Source organism: Strongylocentrotus purpuratus, unplaced genomic scaffold, assembly GCF_000002235.5.
Source record: "Strongylocentrotus purpuratus isolate Spur 01 unplaced genomic scaffold, Spur_5.0 spur5_scaffold_18, whole genome shotgun sequence".
NCBI lineage: Eukaryota > Metazoa > Echinodermata > Echinoidea > Camarodonta > Strongylocentrotidae > Strongylocentrotus > Strongylocentrotus purpuratus.
The window spans coordinates 4628044-4652354 of NW_022145603.1; the positions used below are offsets into that span (position 1 = coordinate 4628044).

The 24311-nt window shown below is 36.6% G+C and overlaps 2 protein-coding genes across 3 annotated transcripts in view; one reads left to right on the top strand and one right to left on the bottom strand.

Annotated features, from left to right (window-relative positions):
- LOC100892776 (DNA damage-regulated autophagy modulator protein 1) overlaps positions 1-12444 on the bottom strand; it is a 55279-nt gene extending 42835 nt beyond the window's left edge. Inside the window, exons 1-2 of the mRNA XM_030989079.1 lie at positions 12356-12444; positions 8528-8774 (exon numbers count right to left, since the gene is read on the bottom strand). Coding sequence (XP_030844939.1) covers positions 8528-8667 — 140 coding nt within the window. The 5' untranslated portion in view covers positions 8668-8774; positions 12356-12444. The remainder of the gene's footprint in view (positions 1-8527; positions 8775-12355) is intronic.
- Positions 12445-15884: 3440 nt separating this feature from the next.
- LOC100892851 (vegetative cell wall protein gp1) lies at positions 15885-22077 on the top strand. 2 transcript variants are annotated; one of them, XM_011677634.2, is made up of 6 exons: positions 15885-16095; positions 17048-17103; positions 18996-19146; positions 19472-19635; positions 20022-20459; positions 21015-22077. In XM_011677634.2, exons 1-6 carry the CDS (start codon positions 16070-16072, stop codon positions 21122-21124), a joined length of 945 nt encoding a protein of 314 aa, XP_011675936.2. In that variant the 5' UTR covers positions 15885-16069; the 3' UTR covers positions 21125-22077. The 2 variants fall into 2 exon arrangements, with proteins under 2 accessions (XP_011675936.2, XP_030844940.1); XM_030989080.1 differs by having other exon boundaries at positions 20025-20459.
- Positions 22078-24311: the final 2234 nt, after the last annotated feature.

Below are 24311 nucleotides of genomic sequence, written 5' to 3' on the forward strand. Positions count from 1 at the left end.
GGCATGAAGCTATCAACCCATATAAAACGAGGTAGACTAGTATGAGAAAAAGATCGTTATCATAAGTAGTGGATAGGTCATTAGCTTGTAATGCGTAATTAACAAACGAAACAAGAAGATGGTTTCAAAACACTTAAGAGCCACCAGCAACGTATCCGTGTGCCTGGGATACTGCCTTCAATTAGTAATCATTATGCATTATTATGCATCAAATGATATCACTTTTGTTATGGAATTATGACCATCCAATGACAGTTTGCTTGTAGGGATTGTTTATTGATTAGAATATGATCATGGTTAAGGAAATTAAAAAATTAAAAACATTTGTCGATAGCAAATTAAGCTATTCTTTAAAATAAACACGAGTGAACTGAACAATGATCTTAAATTGCTTGACAAATTGTTGGAGGAAATGAGGGGAAAAAAATATCCAATGTTTATTTGTTTGTCCATAGTACATGTGTGTAGAACTCCTCCTCCCACCCCCACCCCCCCCCCCCCCTCCTTGACGTTTCGCCGGGATGTTTTTTAAAAAGTGTTTATCGTATTCTAAACATTTTGTATAGATTTGGTATCATTGATGCCTCATAGCAGATAATTACACTAACATACAATTTCCGCCAGGCGGGCCATATCTAGAGCAATTCGAGGCAACATTGACAGTTGATCTACATTTACATGATCCATGTTTCATAACGTTTGTGTTGCATCATAAGGTGACCTTTTACATCTATCCAATGGAATGACCATCGGACACCTATCATGTCAATGTCTGTCTACTTTCATAACACGGGTTGATAAAGCGCAGATGTTTAACCTTCCTCAATTGACACATCCGAATTAAACATATCATCGCCCTGCAGGGTAACCCGACGCAGTACGACTGGAGAAGCATAATATGAAGAGTGTAATTCCAAAAGGAGCTAAATCCATTTGTGTAACTTCGGAGAAGAACAAAAATTGTTTACCATATTTTATACAGGCGTCTATGAAAAAAATGATATTAGAAGGTGCATTTTGCATAATTACTCCAAAAATTGAGGTAAATAATTTTGATGAAAGACTGGTACTTGAGCGAACAATGTTCTGATATCAATATCTCAATTTTCATCAAAAGTGGGTTTAGCTCCTTTTGGAATTAAGCTCTTCATAATGCTTTTTCTGATAACAGAATATTTAAGATGAGACAAGCACCTGTATCTCCAGAGATGATACAGCATAAAATTATATATACATTTGAAATAAAATAAGTTTTATATATTTAAAAAAAAAAAAAAAAGCTAGTCACAGTGCTGCCGAATGAAGTACTATTTTGAAACGGTTCAATCGTCACCTCGTTGTCAATAACGACAAGAAGCCTATACCAGAGTCAATTCAGGACATAATCTATGTCTCAGCACACCTACAAAGTGTTTGCGTTAATATTGACAGACCAGGCCAAAACAACTGTTATCCCCAAATAATTAGAATCGGACAAAATTCAGATTGGTTCACTAATCTGGACATGACCCCCTGCCTTATACCCAGACAAGACGAAGAAGAAAATAAAAATTGCTTTTTACTGCCACAATCCCTCTCAAATTTTCCTTCAATCTACCTAAAGTCATTTCATAGGGCCAACATAAATTTATTTCTCAACACACCTCCAAAGTTGACGGAATTTGCGACAATCTTGACAGACCAGGCAAAAACAACTGCTACCCTCCAGGCTAAATATGCTAGGATAATTAGAATCGGACAAAATTCAAATTGGTCCAATAAAATGGACATGACCCCCTGCCTTATACCCAGACAAGACGGAGAAATAAAAACAATTATCTGCTCCTCATTGCCACAATATTCCCTTGTTATGATTAGATATGATTCATAGAGGAAGGGTCATCCTGTCTATCTATTAATGCCTGGGGGCCTCAGACTGGCTAGCAAAAGTCAGCGGGGGCGTATCCAAGAACTGGTCAAGCCGGTAACACCCCCTCCCCAGTTTGAAAGGCATTTGACAAAACAATACAATAAATGATTCTGGCACGCGAGGCTGTGAATGGGGACCTCATGATTTGATGAGTCGCTCTAATTTGAAAGTGGTGAACCTATGCTTTGAACTTTTGTTTTACACCTGTTTTATATCTCGGAATGCAATTGTAAATTTGCTTTCATTTAATGATGAGTTTATGAGTAATTTGACATTATTTGGTTCTTTAAAATGGTGAAGAGGAGGTCTGCTTGACACTGTGACTTTATTTCATATTGATGTTAAAGGGGAAGTCCACCCTGAAATTAAGTTAGTTTTAATAGGAGAAGAAAAATGAGAGAAACAAGTCAGTGAAAGTTTGAGCAAATTCCGATTAAAAATAAGGAAGTTAGGATTTTTGAAGTTGTGATCAATCAAACACAAATTGGCAACTCTATGACGTATCATGCGAGCTCAACTTCCATTTGCTCAGTACTAAAAAAATCTAAAATTTTCATTTTCCCTCAAGAAAAATTTCAACCATACATGCACCCTAAATATAATAATTGCAAATATGTTTCTATACTCCCCCTGCAAGGAACAAATATATATTCCGTCATCAATAACGAAGAAAACATGATTTTATGGAATATTATGCACAAAGCAAATGAAGGAGAGCTCGTATAATAAGTCACAGAGTTGCCAATTTGTATTTGATTGATCACAACTTCAATAATTCATAACTTTCTTATTTTCATTCAGTATTTGCTCAAACTTTCACTCACCTGATTTTCTTATTATTCTGCCTCTATCGAAACAAACTTATTTTGGGGGTGGACTTTCCCTTTAAGAGTATGTATGTTAAAAGCCAGAAGAGTGTTGGTTCTCTCCTCTCATGCACCCACATCTCTCTATCCCTCTCTCCCTCTCTCTCTCTCTCTCTCTCTCTCTGACTCTCACCTTCTCCATCTCCTCTATTTCTTTTACCCTTCCCTAAGAACTTCTTTCTCCTCCGAACTGTGTTTAGTATGAACATTTCTTCGACATTAATAATCACCGAGAGGTAACGTGGAAGGTTCATACACAGTGAATGTTAAATGAACGTCAGTCCACCACGTCTGTATTTCATCATGACGGTTATCTCACTTCCAGCAAATTTAGTCCATAATTAAACACTCAATAAATAAATCACAAACAGAACCGGGCCTTTCCCATCTTATCTTTGAAACACTCAACTTCCAAACTCACACTTTAAATTGTAAGTGACATGTTTGCATACGAGCGAATCCTCCCTGAAACCATGCTGAAACATAGTCGCTAATTTGTCTAATACAGAAATTCATATCATGCTTGTAATGAGTACTCATTAAAGACGTGTAACGTCACGGATACGTCATACTAATTTGGATACGTCATACTAATTTGGTGGTAAGGATTTGCACGTGGTTTTAATGACGACTTGGTTCTTGTAGGAAGTCGGTGAAGAGGTTCAGCTGTGTTTGATAGAAAACACATATCATCTTAAAATTTGTCTTGTACCTTTTCCTGCTGACGATTTAGTTCATGTGAAAATATGACAGCATCATTATGATAACAAAATTGGTACGATCCGTAAAGTTTTTACTTTAATTTGTGTTTGATGCTAGTTAGGTTAGTTTAGCAAACAAACACCCGGCATATGAGCAACTTACGAGGAAAGTGCCAGATTTACAATGTCAAACTAGAGAGAAATTGGGTCAAATAGCAATAAATGAAATAACATACTACTTAATGTTCCTGTCTCATACTTGAAAGAATCTAAGAAAATAGAAGAGTTCTGAACATACGGTATCAACAACCTGTCCCCATCAGAGTATCCGACAACTTTACTTTCTGCTAAGTGAAGTTAGTTTCCCTAAAATACACTTGGGATTTCAAAAAGTACAACAAATATTTTCGCTGCAGGGTTGCTATCTTTCATAAAGACTATCGCTAAAAAATAACGAAATTAGTAGACAAACGTATCTTTTTCAATCTTAGTCCGAGAGATGAGGGAAAACCCCGATGTTGTTACTCATATATTTAGCACTTAATTTCCAGCGCCCCTTTTGTTACTAATATATTAATAAGCACTTTATTTAATGTCCATTACCCCTTTTACATTGCTAGACTAAATTCCAGGCGATTATGTTTTGGTAAGCCTTTGTAAAATTAATGAGAATCAATTTTATACACGAGTAGCTGACGCCTACAGAAAAGACGGGTGAAGAGGTACATTTTTTTGCATACATTTAATTTTGTTGTTTAATTATTGTTTTTTTTTATATTCATCTATTTATTTGTTCAATACTTTTTTCATTTATCTACTTATTCATATACTTATTTATTCATTCATTCGTTTATTTATTCACACGTCGAGCGGTGCAAAAAAGAGAACTAAAAGCCAATGCGCCTGTCAGTCAGGCTAGGTATGACAAGTCTGCTGGGATCGAAATTTTTTAATAGATTTGTAGATATGTTAACACGGACAAGATAAGATCAAAATCTCTCTCTTATTTGGGGTGAAGGTCATTGTGTACTATCTAAACACAAAATCAGCCTTATCATTCATAAACTTTGTAACTAGGAAATAAAGGCACATTTCTTCCTTCAAATCATATATAACTCAGAGGGCCAGGTAGTGAAACTGATCCAATTACCTTGCCTTCCGAGTCGTGTTGACACAAGGATCCTTTCAGTTATCATGATAAAACGTAACTAAAAAATTGTGTGACTCACTAACAAGTACATAGTGTGAACGGACTTTATAGTGATTGTGTTCGACGTTAACGTTGCTGATTTGATTTGCTTTGATTTATTTTCTTCTGCATTCCAAATATAAATAAATTTTTTGGTAACAAAACATACATAAAATACTTAAAGGTACTTTCTGACAATGAATCGTAAATAAGCAAATATACGTAACAATTACAATAGAAACAAAGATAAATTGTCAAACTTTATCATACTTTATCCACACACAAAAATAAAAAGTAAAGAACCCGAAAGTCAACTATAAAAAACGCTAGCGTATACGTAGCTACAAAAGCACTTCCCCTTTCACCATCGAAAGGCCAAAAAATAGGGAGAAGGGAAAATTCAGGAAATAGAGGGACAGCGTGAGAAGAAGAAGGAGAAGGAGATGAGAGTGGCCTCTGCACCCTCTCATCTGATATTCGCCTCCTTTTCCCAATGTTTCTAGAGGCGCGTCATCTTATTATTTTACACAAATCGCTATTTTCCTTAAATTCAAGTTTATGTTTAATACCTGGACCTGGAATATTAGTAAAGATTCATCGGACTGATGTAGCTTGTAATAAAATTTAAATTGAAAGGGGATCAGTACTTCAAACCATAATTTCATACTTACTTTCGTTCATGCATAATAGGTACAATGTTTAGTTTATTCTTAACGAAATACTGTTGTAAGTCATGATTTATGCGTCGAGGAAATATCAGGTGAGATAAGAAATTGTTCCCGAAGAAAAGGGATATATAAAGGTTTTAAAATTTTGACCAAAATATTTGTTTGTATTTTCTTTAACCTTTATGACGGAGACTCGACTCATATATGACAGATTCATATTGACCGGGAGACCTGACATGGTTTAAAGACATGGCCTCTTCTTTACATCTGGTCATTAATTTCATCGTGATGTCATTTCCGCGATGATATCCGTTTTGATTATGGCATCAAATAAAAGTTAATTTCATCAATGCTTCTTTATGTTAAATGTGTACAAAGAGGATGTCCATTGTAGATAGAAAGAGAGAAGGGGGTGGGGGTGATGATGATAATAATAATAGTATACATAATTTATAAGGCGCCAAATCCACTTTAAAATTAAATGCTGAAGGCACCTAGAGCAAAACATGAAAATACATAAACATACTTGTACACAAATATAATAAACAAACAAATAAACAAAATCTGTTTAACTAAAAGCGACTTTTTTCTTCTTTTATTTTTTAATTTAAGTTTTTTGGAGGTAAAGGTGTGGCGGAGGGGGGGGGGGGGCGTCTGTACGCACTTACGAATACGACGACCAGTGTCATGTAGATATTATATCCAACAGGAGTCTTATATATATATATATATATATATACCGCGAATATGGAAGGGCTTGGAACCTAACATCCCTCAGGGGTAAAACTGATCTGGTATATTGAAGAATAGAGAGAAAGACGAGAATGAGGAGTAGAGGAGAAAGGGAATGAGGATAAAAATCGACTCCCCCCCCCCCCCCCCCTTCTCTATCCCTTCTTCATCGATCAAACTCCTTTCTTCTTTCCCCAGAAGACTTTGCATGAGACAAATAAACAAGTTGGAACAAACAAGCGCTCCTTTCATCTCGCCTTCTTCATCCACAATAGAATTTCCTGGGTTTCCTCTCTCGGATGTTACTCAAGTTGAGAACACGGTATTTTTGTCATTACCGGACACTCACTGCAACGAACCTATAACGAGCAGACTTGTTTTATTCCACCGGGGTTTTTGATGAAATCTCCTAAATGTCAAATTCTAAGTCTCTAGACAGAAGATGAATTGTGTCATACGGTCACAATTATCTCTGGAATGCACCCCGTCACATGATAATAACATTCAGATCTGAAATGTTGCCACTGGTGCTGTACTAGTAGTACAATTTCTTGAACTTTTTTTTTAAACACAAGGTCATGATTGTTGGTTATTATTGAATGCTTTTTAATTCAACGCAATGTAGTAGTGCATGGTTAAAGGGAAATCAAACCTTGATAACAAAAAATAAAAAAACTAAGCTAGAGGAAAGCAAAAAATTCAGAGAAATAGACTGGTGAAAAATTGAATGAATTTTTATTATTTTCTGAAAGTTGTTATCGCTAAAGGAATGGGTTCTTCAAATTGGCTGAATCGGTAATGTCTCTTTGAAATATTTTCCCCCATTTGTTCCAAGACACGAAATGACTAAAAATTTCATTTAAAAAAATGTATGAGTCACGGGGTCTTTTCTTTTAAGAGGACCTATAACAATAATGAAAATTGTGAAATGCCGGTGCACACCGGAATTCATTTGTATTGCGCTATTACCGGCGATGGTCAAGCCTGTGAAAGTAATATGTCGCCAATGATTCAAAACAATGGCGGCATTGTTCAGTGTTCACCATTCACTTTGTGTACGTTGTCACATGATCATTGCGCGTCACAGACTGCGCCAATCGCAGACGCAGTCCTACGTCAAGTACTGCGTCAAGTTACAGGCAAGTAAGCCATAACGTATATTACGTCCATTACATCTATCTACAATTTCGTCTTGTTCGGTTATAACGATGAAAGGGAAACAGCATTATTGCCTTTAAAAGCCTGTACAAACATGACTCAAGAGTCTAAACATTTTGGGAAGAAAAAATAAGAGCATGTGATTTTCAGTTCCGTCTTGCCAACCGTTGTACTTGTTGCTATTGGCGACAAGTTATATATTCCTAAGTTCCTAACTCGTTAGAGAGGATGCTTTGTTAACCGCAAGAGCCGCCGGGGTACTGACTGCAATGGGGCTCACAGGGATTCTGTACAATCGGGATGACCACAATATCAAACATAAAGTTGAATACAAATTTATTTAATTTCATAAAAAGTCAACCTAATGATATTATATCTAATAACATGGCCTCATTTTCCTCCTCTAAATGTTTAGACGCTTAAGTCACGTATTTACAGGCATTTAAAGGCAGGCTTTACTACTTCAGCTAGAAGGGATTAGACCACCCAGCGAGCCAGCGAGGTCACTGTGACAGGTGTTTATTTTATTAAGTCAGCTCTCATTTAACATAAGAAAAAGAGGATCATGGGGGACCAACATGCACCGATTGGGGAAGTTTTCTATATAGAGGGAGCAAGTAGGTACAAGTAGGACAGTGTGCCTTTAAAGGTAACATTTAAGGGTTCCCTTGCATCGTTCTAAATGTACACGATTCTTTGTCATGATGTAATGACTGTGTTCCCTAATATTTTGAAGCGCCTTGAGAATTTAATTAAAATGGATGATGGCGCTATATAAATCTCATGTATTATTATTATCATTAATATAAAGCGAGTCAATGGACATATGACTTTCGTGCCTGTTGCTTGACGTTACTTGGCATACTTATCATAATGAATGGAAGAAGGTCGGAGGGTGTAATTCATGAAACAAATACTGATAGACTGTCAAAAAGAATGAAAGCAAATTTTGTTTGAAATGGGAGCCGATGAGATGTCTTGACAAGAAAAGGCGACGATTGTAGGAGAAGTGACTTTGAAGACTTAAGAAAACAATTCTTGTAAAACAAACCACTATAAATATGAATAGAAGAAGGCGGAAAGGTGTGTTATATTATAATGTAGTCAAGATAAGGCATTAAACAGGCAACTTTAAAAAGAACATTTATACAAAAATTATTATTCATATCAAGTAAATAATTTGAGATTATGCACAAATGGGAACCATTCGACATAAAAATACCAATACAATTTTAAAAAATGAAATAAAAAGGACCTAAATTAAAAATACTTTAGAAGATAATAATAAATATCAAGCATCCTACCTGATGTACGGGAATAGGAAGGCGACGTCGCCGCGAGTTACGGCTACGATGTAGGCACTGACTAGCATAGTGATAGAGAGAGCTAACATCACTATGGGTAAGATACCCATATAGTTATACCGATGAATTCCACACGCCATTTTGAATCAAGATGTTCGATGAAAGAGATGATAATTTTATCCAAATTTTCCAAGTTTCCTTCGTTGTATTCCACTGTTTACTGTCTACTGGAACGTCCACATTCCATCTGCAAAATAAAAGGAAATAATATTTAAACATTGTTGTATACTTCGCATAACACATAATACATAATTGCATGTCTTTATTAATTAACCACCATGTTGTGAATGAAAAGTGATGTTTGGGAATGTTTCTCAATTCAGCATCTGGCTGCGACGAAAACAAAATGATTTTCAGGACTCCCCAATCCCCCCCCCACCCACCCCCCTCTCACATGGGGCAACCGTAAACCTATTGTATATGTACATCACCATGCAAGCCGATACTTGTAAGCAGCATCTAAAATTATTCTAATACTAAATAATCCATTCTATTACTTACGGATCTAGATCATACCATAAACAGACAAAACAAATCACCGCCCAGAGGATGGTGCATGGTGCAATTATCTTGTTTGCAATACAGATGTTTTCATTATCATTATTACCGTCAGCGTGAGAACGTTCAAGAAAGTCCTTCGCTTATGATGTTGCAAGTCGGGGTTTTCTTTCCTATCGTAAGACGACGTATTTTGCCTGTGTAAATCAGGTTAAAGACGGGAAATACCCAACGGAAATCCCCAGGTATTCTCTCGGGTTTCCTGCATGACTACGTCATTTCATGATGCAACATGAGTTATTACATACATGAGGTTTGCTCGATCTGCTGCGAATGAGAGAGGTAGAACATACTTCATTGGAAGGGGGAGCGGTGCCTCAATAATTAAAGCGCGACCAGTGCACCTCTTCGGAAATGGCAAATTGCCGCCTCCTGATTTTCTAGCGCGCGCTCTCTCTCTCATACTCTCTTTCCCCTCCCCCTCTTCCTTTAAATGTAAAATAATTTACACAAATTATGAACCTTTCTCCCCAACCCACCTCTTTTTTTTCTCTCTCTCTCACTCACTCTCCCTCACTCCTTGACCAAGTCTCTTGTCATTCTCCCCCTCTCGCCCTTCTTCATCTGACGACCAATTTATCTATCCATCCTACTCCCTCTCTCTCTCTCCCTCTCTCTACCTCTCTCTCTCTCTCTCTCTCTCTTCCTCACTCTTCCCCTTTATCTCTCCCCTTCCTCTAACACCCTCTATCACACCATACATGTTACACTAGGAATATATTAAAGATTTCAAATTTGAATAACACAGATGAAACCTCAAATGGAGGCATAATCGCGTTCAGACATGCATCCTTTCATCCTTCATAATAAACATACGGATGATTCTTTTTCAAATACATCATTATAATTTAGAAAAAAATAAAAATAACAAAACAAAGCACAACAAAACGAAACACGAAAAACACATAAACCAACAAACAAAAACCAACAAGAAAAGAGCCTCGATTCTCGCCCTTGAATGTGGATGTTTACAAATGACGCCGGTCCCTGGTAAAGCGGTTTAACACTCTTCCAGTGCTGATTGATTTTCTGCGTTCATTTCCTTCTCGTCTTGTACAATAAGGAAGCAACAAGCAAATGATTATAGTTTTGTCAAAACAATATTCTGTTGATGTTGTTGTCGTTGTTCTTGCCTTAAATTATTACTATGGCCTATTCCTACAGGTCTACACTCTACTCAAATTTAAACCTGTACCTTTAAAAGGAGAGGAGTAACTTCATTTTTCTCCATGTTATTATTACACTCTGTATTGCTGAATCAAATACAATCTAGGTTAAATGCAACGATCACAAGTTGTACATAAAATGCTAAGCATTAAGACTCAATCACATAAACTGTAAAATAACATGGCAAGAATCTTTACGAGAATAGATCGAGGTTTATGAATATAATTTTTTTTTAAATCCTTTTCCCTCTTCAACAGGGTCTTACCTAGTTTAATGTCGTGTTTCCAGTAACTTGAGCAATAGAACAAAGCGAATGGAAGCGCATATCATTATAGCTATGAGCTCACTAGTAATCCAATACTGCCATCTATAAGCAATAACATCGCTAATTGGACTATACGTCATAATTTAAACGCAATTCGGTTTGTAATACGTCAATAAGCTGACATAATAAGTAAGGTTGTATTGCGACACACCCATTCTAGGGTTAGAATAAGTTTATAGGTCTATTCAAGGCGGATCTGTAAGTGGTTATGTCTGTATTAATTGGCCGAGTGCCACAAGGGGACGGAGAGGAGGGGTTGGGGAGGGTTATTCCCTCTATAATACCTTTAAAACATTTATAAAGCGTCTTTTCATAATATACAAATAAAATTAAATAAAGTGAATAAAGTATAAAAGTGAATAAAGATACTTACAAAGGAAGAAAGAAAGATAACTTTACCATAACAAGTTTATATTACAAACAAAGAGGAATATTAAAACAAAGTTTTACAAAAAGGTGTTTTCGGACAGTTCTTGAAAGCTGGGAGAGTATGGTATTTCTGGTATATACAAGGCAAGGGGTATTAAAGAAGTTCCAGGTTTTGAGGGCTGTAACTGAAATAGCCCTGTCGCCTATCTGTTTATACTGGTTTGATGGACGGTAAGTGCATCCCTAGAGATATATGGACTTACAAGGGCAGAAGAAGCGAGACTTGTGACCATTTCAGGTAGCACTTAACATTATAGAGTAACTGAGAAGGTTTTTGATGTGCCCAAGTTTCATCATAACTTTATTCTTATTTGAAAAGAAGTAAGAACGTTTTCAGTATAACTTTCGTTGGAAATGAGATAGTACGATAACCCCCAAAAAACATATCGTTTTCTAGGAACAGGTTTACTAAACGACACGCACAACAAATAGTTCGGATAATCTTGTAAAATAATTTTCTTGGCTTGTAATTATCAACAATCCCAATCTTAGAAATGATTGGTCAGGAGTTAATCTTCCTGTTTTCATTTATAAGCCTGTCCGAGTCCGACAAATTTCAAAACTTAGAAACACATATGAATAGACACTGCAGGAGAATTCTTTGTTTTTCTTGATACAATAATAAAATCTCATAGTCACCTTTATTGTAGGCCTATGCCAACAATCTTTGTTAAGCTTTGAAGGTTTTCAATCGGTTTGAATTATGAAAGATGGTTCAAAACAATCTTTAAACATTGAAATGAGACAATAATCACAAACAATTTTAGAATTAAAAAAAATCAACCCAAAGCAATATCAATAGCCTCATTATCAACTAAAACAAGCAACCATTGTAATTATATTGGTTAAAAACAATCTTTAAACATTGCAATGAGACCATAATCACATACAATTTTTAAATAAAAAAAAATCAATTCAAAGCAATATCAATAGCCTCGCTATCAACGAAAAATTAGCAACAATGGCAATGACATATGTCGCAAACTGAACATCTCTATAAGAAATACAACAAGGTATTGATATTGCGCCTCTATAGAGATTTCTTGAAAGTCTCGGCGATCGTGTTGGTGTACCAGGTGTAGGCCAGGGGGGGGGGGAAATACACGGGGGCTCGGGGCAAATTAGCCCCCGAAATGCAAAAAAAGCCCCCGAAAATCATAAAAGAGCCCCCAAAATTGCACAGAGTTCAATGCAAAACAAAATAAAGAGTGTTATTTTCATTCAAGCAAGCTTCACAAGTAGCCCCAAATATTTTAAAGTATGTTTTTCCCTGGTGTATGCCTACTTACCCTATCAGACGTTCGTCTCCAGTTTTCTTCCTCACACTGAACTTATTTCCAAGCGCGGTATATCCACACGTGCACTCTTGCTTGAAGCCTGATCTTAGAGTAAGACAAAATAATGCTTCCTCACTTTCGAAGCTTCCTCGTCACGAGTTCTCTATAGCCTAGGTCCTTCCTCACTGTGACCAATGCAGAGGCGTATGTGTGAGAGAGAGAGAGAGATAGAGAGAGAGAGAGAGAGAGAGGGAGAGAGAGAGAGAGGGGGAGACAGAGAGACAGAGTGAGAGAGGGGGAGACAGAGAGATAGAGAGAGAGAGAGAGAGAGAGAGAGAGAGAGAGAGAGAGAGAGAGAGAGGGGGGGGGGATTTGCCCCTACGACAAGAAAAAAGTGCAGCCGTAATACAATCGGTTAGATCTGAGACTATCTTTGGGAAATGCGCACTTTTTTCAACAAAAGGAGAGATGAATTAGCTATTCTGATGTCAACGTAGTATTGACTGAAAGCTGCAATTTGTTTATAAAATATTATTATTATCATTTTTTTTTTAAATATATAAAACTTATTAACATTGTTTTAAGTGCATACAAAGATATGGATCATATTTTGAGGGAGCGCCAAGCAGGCGCGGATCCAGGATTTCTGAGGGGGGGGGGCAATTATTATTATTAGTTTTGCTCCTGGAAATTCGCTCAGTGGGGGGGGGGAGGGGGTAGTGAGCACATCCCCCCCCCCCCTCCCCCTCGATCCGCCACTGGCGCCGAAAGCGACTGAGCCCGGTTAAACTGGCGCTATACAAGTAGAAGAAGAACGTTATTATGAAAAATAAAAAGAATGGCATCTCGATACAACATGAACTATTGTAACTTCGAACAGGCATAGGGAAAAGGGCCACCAGATTCATGAATCCCCCTAAGCGTGTTTCCTTGATACGAATCAAGTTTTGTCCGCCCCCCCCCCCCCCCAAGGTCTGGATACGCCACTGGGCTTGTTATCCAATCAAATGCGAGGTCGACCTAGGCCAATGTAATGTTATTAAACTAACGATAAATGGTCGACAGCCATCGCTTTATAATGTCATCTTTGTTGTCCTCGGCCAAACATTAATTAACAGTTTATTCCCGTGGGATGATGTGTCAAACTTCAACAGTGTTACAGAAAGAGAAAACTTTCTTCTGTGAATTAATTTGCCTTTGGCTGGGCATCAAAATGGGAAGGCTGAACATTAAATCCAATTGGATCAATTCCAAAATGTCAACAGCTCTTTTAAAAACAAATAAATCTGGAAATAATTCATATTCACTGGTGACGTAAATCCAACTATACAGGAACATTCGCAATTCGGTCAAAGGAGGTGCACACCGTCTTATTTTTTGTTTGTTCGATCCTATGTTTGATCCTATGTTTGACCTCTTATATGTATGTTTGTTTGATCTCACTCTTATCTTATTTTTTATTATTATATATGCATGATTTATTGAATAAAGAACAGATGTATAAGTTGTGTGTTTATTATAAGTTTTGGTAAATAATTAGTAAGTCAGAATATGGTGCGCTTAGAGACACCAGTATTAAGCGCCTTATAAATATTGTTTATTATTATTATTATTAATTCATTTTGAAAAGAAGAAACAAATGTCCAAATATAGCGTCCTAATAATGACTTATTTTGAATTGAACCTGTATTATAATACTGAAATATGTATAAAATACCCCTTTTCAGCCGCTATTTGAGAATCCCTCAACCATTACAAATACCCATGCGTGAAATTCTCGTGTGACAAGGGATAGGTATCACCTCGTATGGGGATTATTGACACCTAACCATGAGATAGGGTTCAATTAATAATCTGCCAAAATCTGTCACTACGTATCAAGCACGTATTGATGTTTTTTGTAAAGACATTCGCTTTTTAAGTCACAATGTATTGCGACGCTCCTCCCCTCAACATAAATTGATAATAAAGTTAAGAGAGGGAGAGAGAGAGAGGGAGAGAGAGAGAGAGAGAGAGAGAGAGAGAGAGAGAGAGAGAGAGAGAGAGAGAAGAGGGGGATTCGTCAGGAGTATCAAATAATGAGTGATCGAAATATAGATTTCGGATTCAGAGACGGGAAGCGTCTTTTTTGTGGTTTTATACCCCTTTCTGTTGGGTATTTCCTTCAAGTTGACTTGTTGTTCTTCCTCTCTTCTTCTTTTTCTTCTTCGCCCCCTTCTTCAACTTCTCCTCTCGTTTCCTTCATCCATATTTGTTTTTCTATCTAATTTTCCCTTTCGTCTTCCGACTTTTCTTCCTGTTTTTCTCGTCGTCTCCTTTATATTTTTATTCCTCGTTTTGAATTTGAAAATATGAACAACTTAGTAAAACTAATATTTGACTATTCCATGCAGGAACCTGTTTCACATAGCCTGTTTTCAAGAATCAGTGCCAAATCTGCTGATAACCACTCAGAAGCAAGGATTTCACAAGCTTATAACAAAAACTGTCATTTGTCACTGTAACAAGTTTTGTGAAATGAGGCCCTGGTATCCGATTTTTAAGCGCCAAATATGATCAAACAAATCCTATGAACTTCTGAACCTGCCGGGCTAGCAGGCATCACACACGAACAGGACAGTACCGATTATGGTTAGTCCTCTTCTAGTTTTTCAAATAAAATACCAAAAAGGTCATGTTGTGTTAGCATTATCGTTATCAGTTAACCATAGTTATTCTTATTAAGCCCATCTTCCGGTTATGCCTAAAGGGATTCCTGAGCAGACGTGTCAACGAAGATTTTATTTCTATCAAAACAATGTTGGCGCTCTTAACTTTCTTTCAACTATGTAGCTAAGAGAATTCATTGCGAGCAAAGTTAATACAGATAGCAAATACTTATGACAAATCAATACATAGATGAAAAGTAATGTCAAAAATTACAAATGAAACAGGTCCAGATTTAAATATCATGGCAGTTATAGACCATGAGACGATCTGTTTTATAATTTTGTTTTAAACATGTTTTTAAAGCCAAAGCTAGGTGGAGGGAGGGGGGGGGCTTTACATTTTTGGCGAGAAAGAAGGTTATAATCACCCCAAATTATTCAGACAAGAAAATTAAAAGCTAAAATATCGGCATAAATTAAAAAACTAACAAATTAACGAAACAAAAGCAAAAACAAAAAAGAAAGAAAAAAAGAACCACAAGTTCGAATTAAGTTCAAGTTCATCTAGTCAAAACCACACAAAACAAAACATTCCTTTTTTTTAATGTAAGCACTCATGGCTCTTGTTTCAATCTTTGCAATTTGTATGTTCATTCAACTGCTATTGTCTATGACCTGGCATCATTAATTTTACAGACGGGTGCTACTATTAATTTCCATAGGCTTACCTTGCCTTTTTTAATAAACTTTTAAAAACTATTTTACTTCTTGCTTGTAATTAAAATTTCTCTGGAAAGTTCACTGTTCGGCGGCGCGGCATCGAAATCGTGCCCGTGCTCTGTGTAAACCTTAGACTAGATAGTGTAAACCAAGATTATTTCCGTTTATATTTGATGTTTTCAGATACCATCCGTTACGCGGGGAATTCAACAAGATTCGATAACATCGTAAAATAACTTGGATATTTCGACTACAAAGGTCATAGTAAACCTTTACATTACAACAGAAGCTATTCCAGTTTAAACTTCTGTAGAATTTCCGTGAATGAGATAGGATTTCAGGAGGAATTATCGCTGAAATGGCCGACAGTCGCAGATCATCCAGGTAAGAAAACTAACCACAGTCCCACACGTAGCAATACTTGTCGGCCATTAAACCTAGCAAAGTATGGTAAGTAGCATAACAAAGCTTAACGCCTTAAACTTGATGAAAATATGAAATATGATATTGATATCACCTAGCCTTAATTGGCACCCATACTCCTGCACGAAGAGGCAGGTAAATAAAACCTAAAATGCTTTTGTGAACCCGTCGTTATCACCCTTTCTTTCCAGGAATTCCGGCCCTCGACAAACATTGCAAATGCAATGTTTGCGCTCTTTTAAAAGTTTACCGGGCCAGGTTTACCGTAACTCTCTTTAACTTATGAAGTTAAGTTAATAGTTTAACTTTCTCTTGCAGTATGCAATGCATTGTCATTGGCATTGCGTACTGGCTTTGGAGTTCGCGTGTCGGTACTCTTCCTTCTCGTACAAAAGCACTTTGACTTTGAGTTTGAAATCAGTCAAGAATTGAATTGATTAATAAAAGGTTTAGACCTAGACTAGAGTCTACACGTAAGTGATCATGTGATGTCTTTGTCAGTCAATGAATACTTGTTTTATCTCATGAGTGGTGAATTAGTGAACTTTTAGGGGGTCCCTCATAAAGATATAAAGAAAAATGGAAACATTTGAATTTGAAATTAAATGAAACTTGATTTATATTTTCTTATGTAAGCAAATGTCAATGATCAATACTCAATAGCATATTTGCCAACAAAGAACCTTTGATCAGTGTTGATACTGGCTGCGATTGCAGAATAGCACAAAGTGTTACAAAAAAAAGTAAAAGGTGACAAAATATTCAAATTACGAGCGTCCATAGACTCTATTAAAATGAAATAAAGCAGGTGTAATTTATTATTTAGTTTGCCTTTATGAATACTTGCCCATTTGTAAACTGGAGACTGAAGAATGATAACATTTTAAAAATTACTACGCTTTTTTATGTCTAGAGCCAGGAAAGAAGTGGATTATTCTACTTATAGTGGAGGAGGGGACAGTGATGATGGTAAGTTGATTTAAAATGATTCAATGTAAGGTAGGTCTGGAGAAGATTTAAATGGTATGCAGGGAATAATTTTCCTGGTATCGCATCGCAATTTGCTATGCATTTTTGCATGACTGCTATACAAAATATCTTTTGTGTAGCAGTTTTCTTCCATAGAAATGTACAGAATTTCATTTGAAATATTTATCCATCGGCTGAAATTGCTAATCAAAAAATTTGAGGAAAATTATTCCCTGGTATGAGAAGACACTCTTGGGATACAAAAGTCATCATTGTTGAAAATCATATTGCAGGAGAACCATACTAATCTCTGCGACATGTACGATGTGCCTTGATAACATTTTATACAAAAAATAAATGATAAACTGATGTAAATCAGATACATGTGTAAGAGTTGAAATTAGACTTTTCCAATACTTGTATTTATTTCAATTACTATTTGTTTCTCTAGTCTCTTCTCTATACATATTCATGTCACATCATTTGCTTAGCACTTACATAATTACTTCAATTACTCAACCCTTCCTCCATTCATCTCCTCTACATACCAAGTCTTCCATCTCACCTGATATGTTCCTTTGTTCTCTTCTCATTCTCTATTCATGGTCTTGTGTGAATGCATTAGGTATTTCCGCTTCTTACTTATCATTGGTTCTCTTTTCCGTTTCCTTTTGAATATTCTGTCATACTCCTAAATCCTATTTTGCTATTGGTTCGTGATGCATTTAATTTGAATATACTTTACTTAAAAATGTTCAGTATGATGCTCTGCAAAGCAACCTACAATAAAAGACAGACAGACCTGCACTGGACATCTTCTGGGACATTTGTATTGATATTTAAGGCTCTGCTAATATTATGTTGGAGATTTAGGAGAAAGGATTTAAGTGAGTCTGGCAGTGGTTTTTGGATGATTGGTGTTTTAAATATATATTGGTGTCTTTTGGTGAAAGGTTATTTTGTATTACTTTACAATTTTTTTGCACTCAATATACGGTACATTTGTTAACGTTAACCTCAGAAGGAAAAGATAATTTCAATTTGTTTGGAATATTTATTATGAGTAGAGCAGGTGCAAAAATCAGGATACTGACAGGTCAAATTGAGGGAAAGAGAAACAGAGGGAGACGGCACTGACTGGTAATAGAAGTAACATCACATTACAAAGAGCCAGAGATAGAAGTTGATGGAAAGCCTTGATTGTCAATACCTGAAACGGACAAGGCACCTCGCAGGCAATATATTTTTTTAGGATGAATACATCATGAAGGACATCTGGCCAATTTTTAAAAATGCTCTCCTTAATGCTGCATTTAGAAAAGATTGGCTTTTCAAAAGTTTAAATTCAGTAGGTGTTTCTATGCTCTTTCACATATGACATGGGAAAAACATGAAGATTTACAGACATTTTTTAAAAATGTTTAAATAAATGTAGGTTTGAATGAAACTTCCCTTTAAAGATAAGGTTGAGTTCTGGTCATGCGATTGCATTAATTGTGAAAGAAAAGGTGTGGAATATGGATCAGAAAAAGTTGATCATGTAGCATGTAAGTATTGGTGTGTACTGCAAGGTTCTGGAGTCATCAAAACCATAATAAATTTGGCCCAGTCTTGGTAAAGTAACAAGCACTGTACACAGCAAGATGTATATGGGACTACACAAATGGTGTCGGACTACTTACCTTGATTTTCTTATCTTTCTATGCTCATTACTTAGCCAGTATACATTTTCTACCAAAATTGTTTGGCAAATGACATTTACGGTATTTGTCATTCAGTCTAAGTTTTGTTTGATTCTGTGAGAATTCATTTTTTTTTAAATTACCAGAACTCAAGTTTATCTTTTAGCTTCTCTTGACTTTTCACTTCTTATTCACTGTTCATGTTACCAGGGGATTTCACCGGGCCGACCCCACCACCAGCCAAGAAACTCAAAGAAGAGAAGGCGAGAACAAAGAAGACGAAGAAGAAGAGAAGTTCCAGTGATATGGATGATGATTATGATGAATTTAAAGAAACGCCCAGAGGGAAAAGAAAAGACAGGTTAGTTCTTTTGTTAGACCCCCTTTTCATATTTATCCTAAATATCTATTTACACCATAAAACAAAGATGAAATTTGTTCAAATAAATTTTGTACCCCCATTAGGCAAGAAATCAAGAAATCTTTTTCGTTTTCCTTGCCTTATTTTTCTTACCTCTTCCTGATTAACGGGCAATTACCAATGTGGTAAGAGTAAATATTAGATGGAATGCCACTTTTATCGGTTGATTATAACACGTTTTTACTTGCTTCCTTTTTCCATTGGGTAGAGATTTTGTGTTTAACTTTAAATCATCATCTTTATTTTGTTTTTTTCCCCTTTATAGAAAGCCAGTAGAAGACCGAATGTTTGATCGAGAGCTAGAGTTAGCTCTAGAGATGTCCAAACATGAATCCAGTCAAGATACAAACGATGAGATGAATAGCGCCCCCAAGAGGAGAGCTAAGGAAGTCAATGCAGTTGTACATTCAGCTCCACTACAGCCAACAGGTACTACTAAACCCTAGCTTCCTCTCTTTTTCTGTAATATTCTGTGTATTTAAAATTCAGAATCAGATTAATTTCAGATTAATTTTAATAAATAGACAACTCCTAATTTTGCCTTGAGAGATTCCTAATTTAAATGAAAGGTTGGCAGGTATACAAAGTGTAGTGGGTGTAGAACATGCAAAGGTGGTGACTTTCTTTCCTCTAAGGGACAGAGTTTTTCCCTAATTTATTAACCTAGCCTGCATCAATGAATCGGGAGGGGCATATCAACGCAATGAAAGCTTCAGTCATCCGTCTGAGTTGGATTGGTAGTCATGGTCTTTGGTTCAACCCGCAGATATTACTGAATGATCCAACTCACCTTATATGTCTGGATTTCTCTTTAGAAGCTGATTCAGAGGAGTTACCAACGCCTGACTTCCTTTATGAAGAACCAGAGTCTATGACATCACCACCTGTCCAGAGTTCGCCAGTCAAGGGTTCGCCACTTAAAGAATCACCGGTGAAGGAATCACCCGCGCGTAAGCCAACGGTTCAAAAGTCACCGGTCAAGGAATCACCGGTGAAGAAATCACCCGCACGGAAGTCAAAGGTTCAGAAGTCACCACCAGTCAAGAAGACCCCTGCGCCTGCTAAACGCACCCCTACCACTGCCTCTGCACCTGCCAAACATACCCCTAGTACCGTCAGAGGAGGGTCATTGAAGAGGTCCGCCCCTCCCTCAAAGCCTCTGGTATCGTCGACGCCCAAGAGCAAATGTAATGTTGCCCTGACGTCACCCAGGACGGTAGCCTTGAAGAGACCTGCACCTAGTCCCTCAGCAGGTGAGATAATAAATGATGCATTCAAATAATTCATTTTATAGTCCTGCCCTGGGCCGGTATTCAATTCAATACTTAGAATAAGTAAGAAATTTACTAAGTAAATGGCTAAGCTAAGAAGTTTACTTATCTCGTATTCATATCTCATTTTAGACTTTTACTTACCTGAGACAAAATCTAAGTAAAATACTTTACTGATAAGCATTGTGACATCACACAGTCAATCAAAAGTAATGCCCAATCAACGCGTCGCAATAAATGCGCGCTAATATAATTCTGCGCATGTTATGATACTGTGTAAGAAAACCATACGCTTGCCAGGGAGCTGTCTTAGATTTAGGGTAAAATACTTAGCCAAAATTTTGAATTGAATACCAAAATTGGCTAAGTATTTATCTAAGCCAAATACTAAGTAAAAATCAGCCATCTTTCTATTTGTGAGGAAGGGAATCATACTTTGCCCTTTGTGACCAATCTACCTAAATTTCTTTGAAGTTACGAGATATGTGAGACATGTTGATGATGATTTTAATTCTTCTTTTTCTGTCATACGTGCAGCATCAGGAAACAATCCTTTGGGTGGTGTCAAGCTGGCCTCTTCAGGTGTTCCTATTCGCCTTGGACTCTCAAAGTTTGCACGCATTAAACCACTGCATGGCAAAGTGTAGCCCAATGTGAGAACAAACCCTAGTATCGTCTACAATTGTACAGGAGCATGCTGGGTAACATTGAAGTATATCGTATTAGCAAGATTGGTCTCATGCCAAAGTATAGCACCATGCTTGTGAACAAATCCTAGGGATGTATCAAGATCTTCATTGTCTGTGCCATATGCACTAGTGGAACATTGCTGAATCTGGGACTCTTTGAGACTGAGGAACGTTGCAAGAAACATCACATGTAGAACTTGTGTGAACATACCCTGGAAATGTAACATAATTGGAACTATTCCGCTAGAAAATATAATCCAGGTTTATATAGTGGTATTTTACGTCTCTAAGCATTTTACAGATTGGATATATCATCACCCGGATCATCGGATTCAGGCTTGTCCACACACAATTTATGCTTATTCTCCACTCCTTGGGGAGCATTCCAGCTACCGGTAGGCAGTATTTTACAGACTCTTCCGATGCTGAATAAACTGGGCTGGGATTTGAGCCCTCAACCCTTTGATTGAGAGTCACATGGATGAACCACTGTACCAGGACACCTCCAAAGTAGATTGAGGAATACTGCATGGTCGAAGTAGCTTGCTGTGAGTGAATGAAGTCTGGAATCTAGCAATTAAAAAAAAAGATATGAGATGGAGGAACATTGCATGGAATGTTGGGGTAAAACATGCTTGTGAAGTGTGAACAAAACTTGAAAATCTATTACAAGATATGTATTTATGCAATAGAGAAACGTTGTAGAGTCTGTGTATAAACATGCCTTGTATATATGTAAACACACCTGGTCAGGGATGAAAGTACTACATTAGGTGAATCCAGTGTATTTGATGAAAATGTATAAGGTGTGATATTTGAGCTGTTGTACAAAAAAACGTCTTAGCTATTACCATGCATTTATTGCCTGCAATTGTAAATATGTACAGATAAATATTTATCTATTAATATGTTATAGTTTTTACAGGTATCAAACATATATTGATATATCATAATTGTTGTAAACTAATAACAATTATAATTTACAATATATTATTGATACCTGTAAAAACTTATGGTCTTTCCACCTCACTTTGTCTACATACATGTATATACCATTTTTGAAGAATGACTATCTATGTTTGATTGTTTTTGTTTTTGTATTCTGTCAACTCAAAATGATTTTATTGAATTTGTCTTTTTGTACGAATGCATGTGTTTATATGTGTATCCATATACCATGTAAATACCACAAATGTCCATTGTTAAATGGACAATAACTACATATGAACCTGGCCTTATGATGCGACCATAGTTTGCACGTAACCTAAGTTCAAACTCAGTTCCATACCTCAAACAAATTTGGTAAGATTTCCAAAATTTGATACTACCAATGGAAAGAGGGACCTAAAATTACAAAGTAACAACATTACCTTTGAAATTGGATGAGAAAGTATATAAATACATGTATCAACAAAAGTTCAGCAACTTTTGCAGTCTTTTACGTCTGTCCTGAATAAAATATAAACATAGCGACAAGGGTCTTGAAATCTTCACTTTTAAAGAAGATGTCATCTAGATTGTGAGTAAAAGTGATACCAACTGCCTTCCAATTCATGCAAATAATATTAATTACCCAATTAAAAAAAAAATCAGCTGTAGACTCTGGACTTGTTGTTTTTAAGTCCTTTTATTCAGTTATAGCCATTCTGATCTGACATCTAACTTTGAGATCGCGATATCTACAGAATTCTGTGAAGATAAATGTTCTAGTAGCACCCATTTGTAGTCTAGATATTTCACTGTCCATTTGATTGTTTTTGATCTATCTCTCTCTCTCTTTTTATATATATATATATATATATATATTTGTGTACAATATGAGAATTCATGGATCAAATATGACTCCTAATTTTTGTGCATGAACTTCGGACACTCCATCATACATTGTCATGGTATTTCTAAATACATGTAAATCTGTCAGTCAATTCTAGAGAACCCTCATTTTTGCATAGACTATACATGAATGGCAAGTGACTTATTGAAGATAGTATAATGGGAATATAAGATATACACTTTGTCTGCAAAGGTTAAAAGTCCTTTAGAAAGATTTATTCTGTTTATCTCGGTTCTACTTACTCTGAAGATGTAATAATGCATTGAAGTCATATTTGATTGAAGTGTCCATGAACCATTGATGTTTTGGGTGTTCAAACACCCCCCCCCCCCCCCCTGGCAAACAGGGATGTTGGTGTTAACAAAAAGTGCTCCTTACCCCCCCCCCCCCTTATTCACTGGCTGGCTGTTTATCTCGGTTCTACATACCCCCCTCCCCCCCCCCCTTATTCACTGGCTGGCTGATTTGCAAAAAAACACTCCCCCCCCCCCCCTTAGAAAATCCTGGCTACGCCCTTGCAATGAGCTATACACATTTGCAAATCTATTTGTGGCTGAATTATGGGCATTTCACATTGATTTCAATTAAATGATAAAAATGACAAGAAATGAGCAAGCAACATGTGCTGGGTATACCATCAAACAGGGCTCAATTTTTTAGGTTTTATGCATATATGCATTTTGTTATTATTTGTATATAAGATAGAAATAAAGCTTTCATAATTATTTGTTTACCATTTGTGTGTTATTTGTGAATCTAATGGTAGTCTATGTAAGTGATGTTGTAGTCTCGTGGAGAATGATCGATGGAAGGGGTGGGTACAAAGCTGAAAAATCTCGGAAAACAAAAAACTGTTAAGAAGGGAAAAAAGGAGAGGGAGGGCAAGGAGAAGATAAAGAGGAAGAGGAAGAAGAAGGAAAAAGATGAGAGAGAGAGATTGGAAGAATATGAAAGAGAAGGAGGTGACAGAGGAGGAGGGAGGAGCCTCACTCACCCCCAGGAGGAGAAAGGATTAAGAGGAGAAAAGGAGAAGAAGAAAAAAGAAGTAGAAAATGAGGAGGATAAAAGAAGGAGGAGGAAAAGCAAGAGAAGAAGATGGAGAAGGAGAAGTAAAGAATTAAAAGAAGAAGGTGGAGGAGGAGGGAAAAAAAAGAGTAGACAGACATTGTTGAGTAACGCATAATAACTTTTCTCAATACATATATTCAAGCCCAAATTCTTGAAGGATAGGGTGAAGTTGTGAAATAAATGCACACCCATCTAATTGTCACAGTGTTTGGTCTAGTTTACTCAAGACTTTCTCTAAAACCT

Coding starts and splice junctions, on each gene's coding strand:
- LOC100892851 (XM_011677634.2), top strand. CDS start 16,070: ATGGCCGACAGTCGCAGATCATCCAG. Junction 19,147..19,471: donor AGAGGGAAAAGAAAAGACAG/GTTAGTTCTTTT, acceptor TCCCCTTTATAG/AAAGCCAGTAGAAGACCGAA. Junction 19,636..20,021: donor AGCTCCACTACAGCCAACAG/GTACTACTAAAC, acceptor ATTTCTCTTTAG/AAGCTGATTCAGAGGAGTTA.